Source organism: Molossus molossus, unplaced genomic scaffold (assembly GCF_014108415.1).
Source record: "Molossus molossus isolate mMolMol1 unplaced genomic scaffold, mMolMol1.p scaffold_m16_p_7, whole genome shotgun sequence".
NCBI lineage: Eukaryota > Metazoa > Chordata > Mammalia > Chiroptera > Molossidae > Molossus > Molossus molossus.
The window spans coordinates 87,166,516-87,180,435 of record NW_023425401.1 but is presented as its reverse complement, the minus strand read 5'-3'; the positions used below and the strand labels follow the sequence as shown (position 1 = coordinate 87,180,435).

At 33.8% G+C, this 13,920-nt stretch overlaps 1 protein-coding gene across 3 annotated transcripts in view; it reads left to right on the top strand.

Moving 5' to 3' along the window:
* WASL (WASP like actin nucleation promoting factor) overlaps window positions 1-13,920 on the top strand; it is an 82,544-nt gene that overhangs the window by 49,793 nt on the left and 18,831 nt on the right. For all 3 annotated transcript variants that reach the window (XM_036246617.1, XM_036246619.1, XM_036246618.1), the window contains exons 6-9: window positions 5,611-5,779; window positions 6,781-6,823; window positions 7,879-8,032; window positions 13,003-13,523. In XM_036246617.1, coding sequence (XP_036102510.1) covers window positions 5,611-5,779; window positions 6,781-6,823; window positions 7,879-8,032; window positions 13,003-13,523 — 887 coding nt within the window. The remainder of the gene's footprint in view (window positions 1-5,610; window positions 5,780-6,780; window positions 6,824-7,878; window positions 8,033-13,002; window positions 13,524-13,920) is intronic.

Below are 13,920 nucleotides of genomic sequence, written 5' to 3'. Positions count from 1 at the left end.
AATAGATTATTTTATATCAGCTAAAGCAACATAAAAATATTTTTATTTGCTTTTTTATAAAAAGTAATTACAGTTGATCCTTGAACAACATGGTTTGAACTGCTTAGGTCCACTTATATATCAAGATTTTTTTTAGTAATTATGTGTAGTACTGTAAATGTATTTTCCTTTTTTTCAAATTTTTTTTTTTATCCTCATTTGAGGACATTTTTCCTTTTTTTTTGTTCAAATAGAGCGGGAGGACGAGAGAGGAAAAGAGAGAGAGAGAGAGAGAGAAACATCAACATGAAAGGGACACATCGAGTGGCTGTCACCCACACGACCCAACCGGGGCCGGGGACAAACTGCAACCCAGGTATGTGCCCTTAGCGGGAACCGAACCCGGGTCTCTCTGGACCGCAGGCCAATACTCTAACCACTGAGCCAAACTGGCCAGGGCTGATTTTCTTAATATTTTCTTTTCTCTAGCTTACTTTATTGTAAGACTATAGTATGTAATATACATAACATACAAAATACATGTTAATGACTGTTTATATTCTTGGTATGGTTTTCAGTCAATAGTAGACTGTTAGTAGGGGAAGTCAAAAGTTATGTGCATTGTCCAGCCCATGTGACTCAGTGGTTGAGCATTGACCCATGCACCAAGAGGTCACTGGTTTGATTCCCGGTCAAGGCACATGCCCAGGTTGTGGGCCAAATCCCCAGTGGGGGTCATGCAGGAGGCAGCCAGTCAATGTTCTCTCTCATCAGTGTTTCTCTCTCTCTCTCTCTTTCTCTCCCTTCCTCTCTAAAAATCAATGAAGAAAAAAAAAAATTAAGCATAGATTTTCGACTGTGTGGGGTCAGTACCCCTAACCCCTATGTTGTTCAAGGGTCAACTGTATACTTGTTATTTTTGTTTTAATGGTGAATCTGGTTGCTTTTTTAAGGGTGTGGCAAAAGTAGGCTTTCGGTTCGTATGGAAAATAGTACAGTAATAAATAATAATACAGGAATAAATTCTGTGTTTCACATACTCACAACTGTAAACCTAGTTTTGCCCTACCCTTTAGTTCCTTTATGAGCAACTATTTAGGAAGGGTGGTATGCATAAAGAGAGTGCCTAACTCTGCTACTCCTAAATCTATCTTAATAATCCTATTTTATTTATACTATTGAATGTCAAGTTAAGAGAGTAAATAATAATTTGCAGTATCTTACTGTGGACAGTTTTGCTGTTACTGATTGGTAAAGGTAAATTATAAGAAAAAGGAAAGCAGAAAGGGGAGAATGAGAAGTAAAATCCAATCACTAGATAAGTCTGTGAAGGTATGGGTAAGACCCCAGTTCAACCCTCTAACATGCAAATTCTGGGTATTATCAATAAGTCTCCATTTTATGAAACACAGAAATAGCAAACACAGAAATCTGATACCTGAACAACTTTGAAAATCTAAGCCGTTGTCTACTGTTTAATAAGCTTTCTGTATTGCTTAACTAACTTTTAATTATTTTCCTTTTTTAAATTAAATGTATCAGTGTGACATTGGTTAATAAAATTATATAGGTTTCAATTGTACAGTTCTGTGTTACATCATCTGTATATTGCATTGTATGTTTACCATTCAAAATCAAATCTCCTTTTGTCACCAAATATATGATCCCATTTACCTTTTTCTACCTCACCAACACACTCCTTTCCCTCTGGTAACCACCATACTATTGTCTGTGTCTGAGACTTTTGTTTGTCTTTCTTGTTCATTTGTTGCTTTTAGTTTTATATCCTACATGAGTGAAATCGTATGGTTCTCGACTTTTTCTGTCTGATTTATTTCGCTTCATATGATATTCTCAAGATCTATCCATGTTGTCACAAATGACAGTATTTCAACTTTTCTTATGGCTGAGTAGTATTCCATTGTGTATATGTACCACATCATCTTTATGCAATTATCTATCAAAGGACACTTTGGTTGTTTCCCTGTCTTCGCCACCATGGATAATGCTGCAGTGAACATAGGGGTACATATATCCTTGCTAAGAAATGTTTTCCAATTTTACGGATAGAAATCCAAAAGAGGGGTTGCTGGGTCATATGGTAACTCTAGTCTTAACTTTCTGAGGAATTTCCGTACTGTTTTTCATAGTAGCTATACCACTTTACATCCCCACCAGCAGTGAATGATGAGGGTCCTTTTTCTCCACAATGTCTCCAACACTTGTTTACTGAACAAGTAAATAATTTGGAAAGAATTATTGTGTATTACTTGTCTTAATGATAGCCATTCTAACAGGTGTGAGGTGGTATCTAATTGTAGTTTTGATTAGCATATCCCTAATAGATGGTGAAGTTAAATATTTTTTATATATCTTTTGGTCTTTTGTATGTCTTCTTGGGAGAAGTGTGCCTCCAAGGCAAGGGAAGTAAAAGCAAAAATAAATGAATGGGACTGTATCAAACTAACAAGCTGCACAGGAAAAGAACGGTCAACAAAACATAAAGGCAACTAACCAAATGGGAGAAGATATTTGAAAACAATACCTCTGGTAAAGGGTTAACATTAAAAATATATAAAGAACTCATACAATTCAGCAACAACAACAACAAAAAAAACGAACAACTCAATTAAAAAATGGACAGTGCACTTGAACAGACACTAAACCTTTAATTCCTGATCCAGTTATTCTCAGATTATTTCTTGACAGTGAATGAGCTCTTAATGATCTTATCCATATTATTCACTAGCTTACATTTTTTCCAAGAATTTCTGTATTCCTGGCCAGTATGAGCAATTTCCTATGAAATTATAAATAGAACTTTTAGACATTTGCATGTTATATTTATATTTAAGTGTACTTTGAACAGTGAAGGAAAATAGCTGCGTTTTGGTGATAATAAACATACATATCCTTCCAAATTGTTTACTTGTTTGATAAGGTGGCATATGGCTTTTATAGTTTTATTTTAGCTGTATTTCATCTTTAGTAGTAAAAAGAAAAATGGTTATAATTTCCCCATGTAGACACACGTTTTTTTCAGATAAATTTAATAGAATACTTTTGAGATTTTCAGCACAATTTAAGAATTACAGTCAAATTGGTATTTAGTAATCACTTAATATACATTAGCCTATAGTTTCTTGGGATTTTTATTTGCCATTCTATCATTGTGTTCAGGTCCCCAAGACCTTCTCCGCAGTTGGCAATTTGCTAGAACGACTCACAGAACCTAACATATAGTGGTACTCATGCCAAATATTTATTACAGTGAAAAGATATATATAAAAAAAATAACAATGGGAAAGACACGTAAGGTTAACTCTGGGGAAAACCACACATGTGTTCTCCCAGTTGAAGTCACAGGGACACATTTAATTTCTCCAGCAGTAAATTGTGACAACACGTGAAATGTCTAAAGAAGCTCATGAGAGTCTCCGTTTATTGTTTAAAGCCCAGGGTTTATTGGTGGCTAGTACATACCAAGATTCTAAACTCCCTGAAGGAAAGCAACTGTTTATGTAATCCACTTTGTTACCACAAACAGTTTAGAAATAATGAGCCAGTCTTACCAGAGAATAATGAGAACCCTCTTGAAATCCAAGTTCCCAGATACCAGATAAAGGCCAGCCTTGCAAGCAGGTCTTTCAAAGGATAGCAGTCAGGCCTGCTTGTGTTTACTGTTTTTCTGCACAGTGGTGATTGTATTTTATACAACATTTTGAAAGTTATTAATGTAATCATCTTAGAGGAATTTGGTCTGTTGGGAGGTTTTATTAGAGAATCATGTATTATTTCAAAGCAGCCCAAGTGTCCATCAGTAGATGAATGGGTAAAAAAGCAGGGGTAGCCCTGGTTGGTTTGACTCAGCGGTTGGGGTGTCAGCCTGTGGTCTGGAGAGACCCGGGTTCGGTTCCCACTAAGGGCATGTACCGTGGTTGCAGTTTGTCCCTGGCCCTGGTTGGGTCATGCGGGAGGCAGCCACTCGATGTGTCCCTTTCACATCAATGTTTCTCTCTCTCTCTTTCCCTCCCACTCTATCTGAACCAAAAATGGAAAAATGTCCTCAGGTGAAGATAAAAAAAAAAAAGCAGGGGTACATTTACACAATGAAATACTACTTGACTGTAAGAAAGAAGGAAATCTTACCCTTTGCAACAGCATGGATGGACCTGGAGAGCTAAGCCAGGCAGAAAAACAAGTACCACATGATTTCACTCATGTGGAATCTAATGAAAGAAATGAATATGCAAAATAGAGACAGACTCATAGAGTGCAGGTTGATAGCTGTGGGCTGGGGTTGGGGGACGAGGATGGAGATACTGATAAAAAAGGAAGAACTCATGGACTCGGACAAGAGTGTAGTAGTTGATGGGGAAGTGGGGGCGGAAGGGTGGGGGGATGTGGAGGGGAGGATATAGGGGGATAAATGGTAACGGAAGGAGATTTGACTTGGGGTGGTGACCACACAATACAGTGTACAGACGATGGGTTGTCACTTTGTGCACCTGAAACCTCTATAATTTTGTGAACTAGTGTCACCCCAATAGAAAGGAGAATCATGTATTAAAGTGGGACTTCTAAGGAACATGTATTACCCTTCGGGCAACTTTATAAGGAATTTTTAAGTTGAATATATTTCATTCAGACTGTTATGCTTTTAAGACCAAGAATATTTTTGTGAATCATAAAACAAGTTTTGTGCTACATTTAGTGCAACTCCTAAAGATGCTGTTAATAATATCTGAAGGTTCCTCAGACAATTTTACTGTTGATTGTTGCAGAATATGAGTGTTTTGAGAATTATTTTTCATCCTAAGTTCTTGAGCTCTATACTTCTGATAGTCAACGTATATATATACTGATGGGGAAAATATTACTGGACTTAAGTATGGCAGTTTTGGAAAAAAAATAGCAATGATTACACAAGTACTTTTTTCCTCATGAACTACTGAAATTGAAACAAAGATTTCTTTGTTAGATTTAAAAGTAGATGGCTCTTTTACTATTCTTGTTATGTGATATATATATCACTTTATCAATGACTAATATGTTGGATGTGAGGCTATTACAATGTAAGTTTAAGGGACCAGACCAATTAGATTTAAATTTTTGTTGAAATTCTTCATGCGACTTAGTATTGTAAAAATACAAATTTGCTTTGAAATAATCTATGTATACTAATATGTTTAAGAATTATAGGTTTTGCCCTGGCCTATTTGGCTCAGCGGTTAGAGCATCGGCCCGCGGACCAGAGAGGCCAGAGTTCGGTTCCCGCTGAGGGCACAAACCTCAGTTGCAGTTTCTCCCCTGCCCCAGTTGGGGTTATGTGGGTGGCAGCCAGTTGATATGTCTCTCTCACATCGATGTTTCTCTTTCTCTCTTCCTCCCTCTCTCCCTCCTGCTCTATCTGAAGATAAAATGCAAGACTATCCTCGGGTGAGGATAAAAAAAAGAATTATAGATTTCTAAAATTTAGGTAGTACTTTTTTCATTATTTATAAGAATTGGCCTGTAAGTTTTTAAATAATTTATAATAATGAAGTGGTCTTCCTTCAGAAAAAGACATTAAAATTATAATTGTTTTCTTTAATTATATACTTTGAATATTATTTTGACATTTTTTTGTAGGTCCTAATCTACCCATGGCAACTGTTGATATTAAAAATCCAGAAATCACAACTAATAGATTTTATGGTCCACAAGTCAACAACATCTCTCATACCAAAGAAAAGAAAAAAGGAAAAGCTAAAAAGAAGAGATTAACCAAGGCAGATATTGGAACACCAAGCAATTTCCAGTAAGACAGTTCTTTTGTTGTTTTTATATTTCTTTTTTATTTATTCATTATGACTCTTGATTTTAAATTTATTAGAAAATTTTCTTTTCTTTTGATAGAACCCTTACATTTATCTCTTGCATACTTTTAATTATAGATTTTGCTGGAGTTCTTTTTTTTTAGTTATTGCTCAGTGGACTTTTCTGTGAACCTTACAGTTAGTTTATTTTACTTTTTCATTCAATAGAAAAGAAAAATTACATGAAGTTGTTTCTTTAATTATTGGACATAAAAGTGATTTCTCACTTTTCTCTATTAAACAATGGTATTTGGCAGTTGCCTACAGGCATTTTCCTAGTCTGTTCGGGGTGCTATAACAGAATACCATAGACTGGGTGGCTTATAAACAACAGAAATTTATTTCTTACAGTTTTGGAGGCTGGGAAGTTCAAAATCAAGGCACCGGCAAAATTTGGTGTCTGTTGAGGTCCCACTTCCTGATTCATAGACAGCTGTTTTCTTGCTGTGTCCTCACATGTTAGAAAAGGGCAAAAGAGCTCTCAGGCCTCTTTTTTAAGGGCACTAATCCCATTCATGAGAGATCCACCCTCATGACACATAATCACCTCCTAAAATTCTCACCTCTCAATACCATCGCATTGGGGATTGGGTTTAACATATGAATTTATGGGAGATACAAGCAGTCTAGAGCAGGCATTACTTTATTAGCTCATTACAGAATTTCTTTCATTATATATATATAATGTTTGTATTAATCTGGTAGTTTGACAGTTAAGGAACTGAATGCTCAGAAAGATTGTGCAAAAATGTTAAGACTCAATTAGTAGCAGAGCTTGGGCTAGTGTCCTGGTCTCTTGCCTAATTGTGTAGTTTTCCCCTGAGTATCGTTATGTCCATGAGAACTATTAGTTAAGGCCAACAATTCAGTGGGTGCACTGGATTTCATGTGTGCCATGGTTTTAATGCCTTTTGTTCATTTTTTCCCCTATCCTCTACTTTAGGCACATTGGACATGTTGGTTGGGATCCGAATACTGGCTTTGATGTAAGTGTCTTTTCAACCTATAAACATTACTCTAAATATGTGGGAATATTATGGCCTATCTTTAGATTTTTGTTTTTGTTATTTACTTTTGTGAATTTTAGTGTTTATTTCAGCGTGCTTGTGTTTATGTACATATACCACTGAGGTTTGAAACCATAGATAGTATTGTTCTATCATTCATGGCTAAGCCTCAAAAGAAAGTTTTTGTATACCTTGGCTTTATGTATCTTTGTATGTTGAAAGCAAAGAGAAGAAAATTATTTCTGCTCAAGAATTATTTCAGGGAAATAACTATATGCCAAATTGTTGAAAAGTCCTATAATCAAATTCAGAACATCCAACTGTTGAATTATCTAGATCTTTTCATTCTACTTTTGGCAATTTCATCATTAATTTATAGCGCTATGAGCAAGATAGGTGAAGCTTTAGGCAAAAAAAGGTGTTTAATTTTTTATTTCTATTTTGGTTACCTAAGTAATAAGTATTTCATAATTGTCATATAGGATTTGGAAAAATTATTTTGAAAAGAAATATTTGTGATTGAAGTCAAAATTCCTTTTGGTTGTTTTTTGTTAAAACTATTAGTGTCAACTCCCCAAGAGTTGAGTATTTTTTGTGTTGGTCACTGTACAGGGTGCTTGTGATTATAAAGAGGTCTTGTTCTCAAATTTTCGAATTGATCTGTGTGTGTATGGTTATTGGTTTTTTGTTTCGTTTTTTTGTTTTTTTGGTATTTGTGGTTATAACTAAATCTTACTTAGGATAAGGTAATAGGTAAGCATTAAATATGCTTGAATTATGAATGGGTTAGAAAAAAATCTAAATGAAATGCCCTATTAAGATAAGAACAGAAAAGAGATGAGATAAAATATGAAAGCAATTCTTATGTGTTTTTTTAATAAGAAAGTGTAGTTAGCATATAACTGTAACCATATTAAAAGTTTATAAACTTAAAATAATTTCATAAAGAACACAGATGAGAATTAAATTTTATTATACTTGTTTTTAAAAATTGGGATAGATTTTATAGTTAGCAGTTATTTTATCTGTTGTAGCTGAATAATTTGGATCCAGAATTGAAGAATCTTTTTGATTTGTGTGGAATCTCAGAGGCACAACTTAAAGACAGAGAAACATCAAAAGTCATATATGACTTTATTGAAAAAACAGGAGGTGTTGAAGCTGTTAAAAACGAACTACGAAGGCAAGGTAACTTTTATTTCTGTTTAGGAATCCTGATCTGTTTTTTCTTTTGAATCTTGAGGTCAGTTTCATGCAAGATTACTATACAGATTATTGTGAACCTTCATTAAGCAAATATTTGAGTTCATGAATAACTACTTTGGCCCAGTGTACTGTGTTTTACATTATTTTGGTATAACTAAAAAAATTGACAAAGTGTGCTTATGTTAACATAGTCTTATATTAAGTTTGTGAAAATTCATACAGAATCTTCTGGCTAGTCTAGTTTAGAATAAAAAAGTATTTTTTTGCCTAGTATTTTACTTAATGAATCTTAGAAGCCATTAAAATTGTTTTTATTACAATTCAGAAGTAGTAATTTAAATATAATCACTACCTAATAAGTATAAGCATATTCAGAATATAAGTAATGAAAATATTTCTTTTTAGTTTGAAATACGAACATCTATATAAAACTTGTCCTTTGGTACCTGAAGACAAATAATTTGCAACCTTTTAAGATCAGAGCACCTTGTATTTTAGTTATATCTTAATAATTATCACAAGAAACTGAAAATACAGTAACTCTAAATTTTTCAGTATGACAGCCATTTCTTTGCCACCTTATTTAATGCAGAATTTCTTCTTTGTTTTTGCATTCTCGTAATAAACAGTTTAGCAAAGCAAAGTTCTAGTTAATCAAAGCATTCTGAAGAATTTACCTGTCATTTTAACTTAGGCGTTTGACTTACCTGAATTTTTTTACTGCTGATGTTCACTTAATCTTTTATTCATTTATATATTTAATAAATATTATGCCAGCACTAGTCTTTACTCAGGATATTGAAATATAAAGGTATGGTCTCTGTTCTCAGAAATCTTTTAGTCTAGTGTGGAAACATATATGTTAACAGGTATTTGTTTATAATTACCGTTGTGGAAATGCAATGCTAGCTCCACTGAAACTAGTATGATGCTAGTTTATTTTACTTTGTGAAATAATTACATTTCCAGTTTCCATGGATTTTTAATAAAAACATCTTGAGCACTATACCATTGTTGTTATAAATGCTCCCGATGTCAGTTACAGTTAGTATAGAGATGTAGATGGTCTTGAAGGACCCTTGTGTGTTCCTTGACTCAATTACCACTCACCTTCACCATAAACCACCAAATGATGCCCAGGTCTCTGAGCTCCCTGAATTTATAAATATAAATTATTGTTAACATTTATTAGATCATCCATACTCTTTCACCTCAATACTTGTAACTAAGAATTTACTATATTAAGTTGATTGGGTTTGCTTTTAAAAAAAAAAACTATTATTACTCCTTGTCATTCTAGCTGATTTTAAAACATTAAAATAGGCATGGGCTTTCCTCAGTTAAATTAACTAAAACAAAAAAAAAGGACACCAGCATTAAAAAAACTGCGTTGGGAACTAAGTTAATTATCATACTCAAGAACCTAGCTCCTAGTGTAGAACCTTTAGACACCGAACAGTGGAGTTTTTGTTGTTTTTATTTAAGAAAGGGAGAGGGAGAGAGAGACAGAAACATAAATGAGAGAACATCGATTGGCCACCTCCTGCATGCCCCCAACTGGGGATTGGGCCCACAACCTGGGCATGTGCCCCAACCCGGAAGCGAACCAGCAACCTCTCGGTGCATGGGTCAACGCTCAATCACTGAGTCACACCGGCTGGGCCAAACACTGGCTTTTATAGAAGATAATTTTTTTTAAAGGACGAGTAAAAAGATTTTATTAAGGAAATATTTTCTAGGTAGAGCATATAATAGTTTTAGAGGTGTGAAAAAAATTAGAGAAGGAGAAGTTTATGAAGTTGTTTGTAAAATCTATTGAATCAAATCCCTTAAGACTTATTTTTGTAAAATTATGTAATCAGGTTTATAAAAAGTACTAGACTTGTGATTTCCAGTGTATCTTTCTTTGTGTATATGTGCAGTTGTCTGAAGTCCATTAACTCATAATAATCTGCCCTGTAGGTCCACCACAATGGAGTGGTATGTATGTGGTATGTTATTTGACCCAGTGCACTAAATTATGCATGCTGTGGTTTATTTTCAAAGAAGCTAGAGTTCATTTATCCTGCCACCAAATCTAATATCTAGTGAGACCTTTTGCCCTCTACTCAAACTAATGTTTTAGACATATAGATGCTGCAATTAAAAAGAAAATGTATTTATGAATTAGAGCTCATACTTTGTAATTTAGATAATTTTATTGAAATTCTGTGGATTTTTAAAAAACCCTGTTACCCACAGCACCACTGTTGTTTTTATTACTTATTATACTTACTTTTAGTGATTGCTTTTCACACTTGGCATGACTTAATATCCTTTATAAAACGTACTTACATTTTTACATTTGGGGCAAAGAGGGAAGACTAAACCTAAACAAACTCACTTAGTTCTATAATTGTCTACTCAGAGTTGTAAATATTCCCATAAATTTTAATTTGTGGTTAATAACATTTTTCTGATTGCTTTATGTTGATGAGAGTGCATGAGAGCAGTTCTTTAATGTTTTCTTGAATTCTGTAGTAGTGCATTTTTAAAGTATTACATTATTTTATAATTTTTGTTTATAATTTCTATAATATCAGTTATCTAGAATTATCTACCAATTACTCTTAATAGTGGTATTTATCTGAAACTTAATTATTTTTAAGTATATCAACCTTTCTTAATAGTGTATCATTAAGAAAAGGTTGTTTTCTGTAAATTTCAATATTTTTTTGTTTTAGCTCAGCTTTGATAGTAAGAACAGTTTTTATTTAATCTAAGAAATAGCATTGTCATTCTGATTCACTAGTTTGTGTTGACTATTAGACTTCTGAAAATCTGTAGGCTATCAGACTTTCTCATAGTGTTGTGTATAGGTATCTGCTTAGCAGACATTTTTGTGCATGTAAAACCTAACTAGCATTGTGCCAAGAATTAAACGTGAATTTAATTATTTAATTCACATTTTTACCTTGGGATATGGCATGACGTTTTCTTCACAAAAATATAGAGACATTTCCAGTTATTTTTCAAGATAATAGAAATGCTGACCTTGTGTTATATCCAAAACTGGATGCCACTGACTATTTTTCACTATAAATTAAGGGTTTTTCCCTGAGCAATGATTTAGTGTCTATTTGAATGGGTATTAGCTGGATCCCAAATTATTCTGATAAATATACTTACTGCAAGTTCTCTCTACTGAAGAAATATATATCATTTTACATATAAAAGATTATGGATCCTCACGAGAAATGTTTGACTAATACCTTTTATAGTAGAATAAGGTGGGTTCTTTTCCTATTGATTAACAAACAACTAAATCAGAAGTTTAGACAAATACCATTAGTATTTGAAATATAAATCTTAACTTGGTTAAAATGAATGAAATCTTTGTATCTGCTTGAAGGATTAGATGTATTGTGTTTTTCAGGGAATGTGCATAATACATATATACCATGTATCCTTTGGTTTTGCCCTTTTACAAAGTATGTTAGATTAGGTTTCCTGCTTTGCATTGGTGAGAAATGGGCATACCTTAGCTGCAGCACTTAGATCTCCAGTATGCCTTGAGTACAAATCATAGGAGCTTCCCTCTGTGATGGCTTATATCTGAATAGGATAACACTCCTGTTTTCAGCTGTATATTATTTTTAGTTTATAAAAGTTTGTATGCCAGGAGACAATACCCTTGTGCATATTGGCCTTTCTGCATACTTCACCTAATATTTATCATTATATTTGATAGCATATTTTTAATGGCATGTTTCCCATGATTGTCCCAAATGAAATTGGAAGATGCTATTTCATTTCCTTGGAAGTGAGTTTTTTCCCCTTTGGTATCATTGCATTATTGTTATTTGTAATTAAGGTAGGTAATTGTATTCATATAGGTTGAATAACTATCCATCAGTAATACATTAGAATTTGTATCAATAAATACAAATAGCTCTTATGGAGTCTAGGATTTCTCTACTCCTAAAAGTTGTTAATTTTTTTATTCAGTTTTCAATGACGTTTATTATTATATAAATATCTGTGTACCATTGGTAAAATCATGCCTCTCTAGAAATGTAATAAATTTATACTTTGAATTTGTTTTTCTGTTATATCTTACATATTCACTTCATATAAGAGTAAAAATATCATTCTACCAGAATAATATTCATATTTTATTAATAACTTTTGCAGTGTATAGAAATTTGTTAATAGTTAATTTGTTAATAGTTCTTATCTCTTGAATAAGTAGTTGACTATTTCAGCTGAGCAACCAGCCTTCCCTAAAGCCATCACTAGAATTACTGACCATCTTTCAGAAATACAGGACATTATATATTATTACAGTATATTACATTATTATCTTTATATTATATACATAATATTTATGTAATATATGTATTGTTATATATAGAAAATATAGAAGACAAAGTACAAATGTAAGTTAGGTGGCAAAATTTGCATTTTAAAAGAAAAAGCATTATATTTGGGTTTAGCTCAGATTACTTTGAATAAATTCTAATAGGTTATGCCACATTAGCTATTCTAGATGTGAATTGATTTTATAAAATAACTATAGTTGCTTGTTTAAAGAGAGAAGGTATCCATTAATCTTTATTAAAATGTAAAATAATACTGTCAACAAAAATATTTAATTTTGTTTATTTTGTTATTGTTACATAAAAAAGTTTTCCCTTTCAGAAATGGTACTAATTTCTAAAAACTAAATTTTACTGTTTTAGCTAATATTTTTTTCAAGAAACAATAGGAAGGTGATCTTTAAACTGAGTATTCCTAAATAGAATTGTATGATAGCATCTGTGGTCAGATATCTTTATAAAATAAAATACAAAGGTGAGGCACTTTTTTTTGTCTTGGATTATTATTTTTTTAATATATGCTGAAGTGAGTTATTTTTTCAGTATGATGTTTATGGGGAAAAAACATGCTTTCTTTTTTTGTTTGTATTTCAGCACCACCACCTCCACCACCATCAAGGGGAGGGCCTCTTCCTCCTCCCCCGCCTCCACACAGCTCAGGCCCTCCTCCCCCTCCTGCCAGAGGAAGAGGTGCTCCTCCTCCACCACCTTCAAGAGCTCCCACAGCTGCACCTCCACCACCACCTCCATCCAGGCCAGGTGTAGGAGTCCCTCCACCACCGCCAAATAGGATATACCCTCCTCCACCTCCAGCCCTTCCCTCTTCTGCACCTTCAGGGCCTCCACCACCACCTCCACCTCTGTCAGTGACAGGGTCAGCGACACCACCCCCACCGCCTCCACCTCCACCACCACCCGGGCCACCACCTCTCCCTGGCCTTTCTTCTGATGGTGACCATCAAATTCCAGCTCCTTCAGGAAACAAAGCAGCTCTTTTAGATCAAATTAGAGAGGGTGCTCAGCTGAAAAAAGTGGAACAGAACAGTCGACCAGTGTCCTGCTCTGGGAGGGATGCACTTTTAGACCAGATCCGACAGGGTATTCAACTGAAATCTGTAAGTAATCCGTTCTTTTATTTTAGGCTATGTGTCATTATGGATTTTTAAAGCAATTTGTAAGACATCTTTGAAAAGTATTTTTTTACTTTTTCTCTTGGTATTCATTTTTTAACCTATGAATTTCTGATATTTTTATATACTATACCTCTTTAACCCATATTTCTATATCGAAATATCACCCCAGAAAGTTCTCTCGTGCCTCTTCCCAGTTAGTCTTCCTTCCCAAAAGAATCACTGATCTGGTTTCTAACACCATAGATTATTTTTTCCTATTCTAGAGCTTCATATAAATGGAATTTTACAGTATGCTTACAATTAATTTTCCTAGACTTTTAAATAAAACGTGCTTTAGAGAAATTTTTTTATTAAACTACAGAGAAGTAAAAATAGCCCT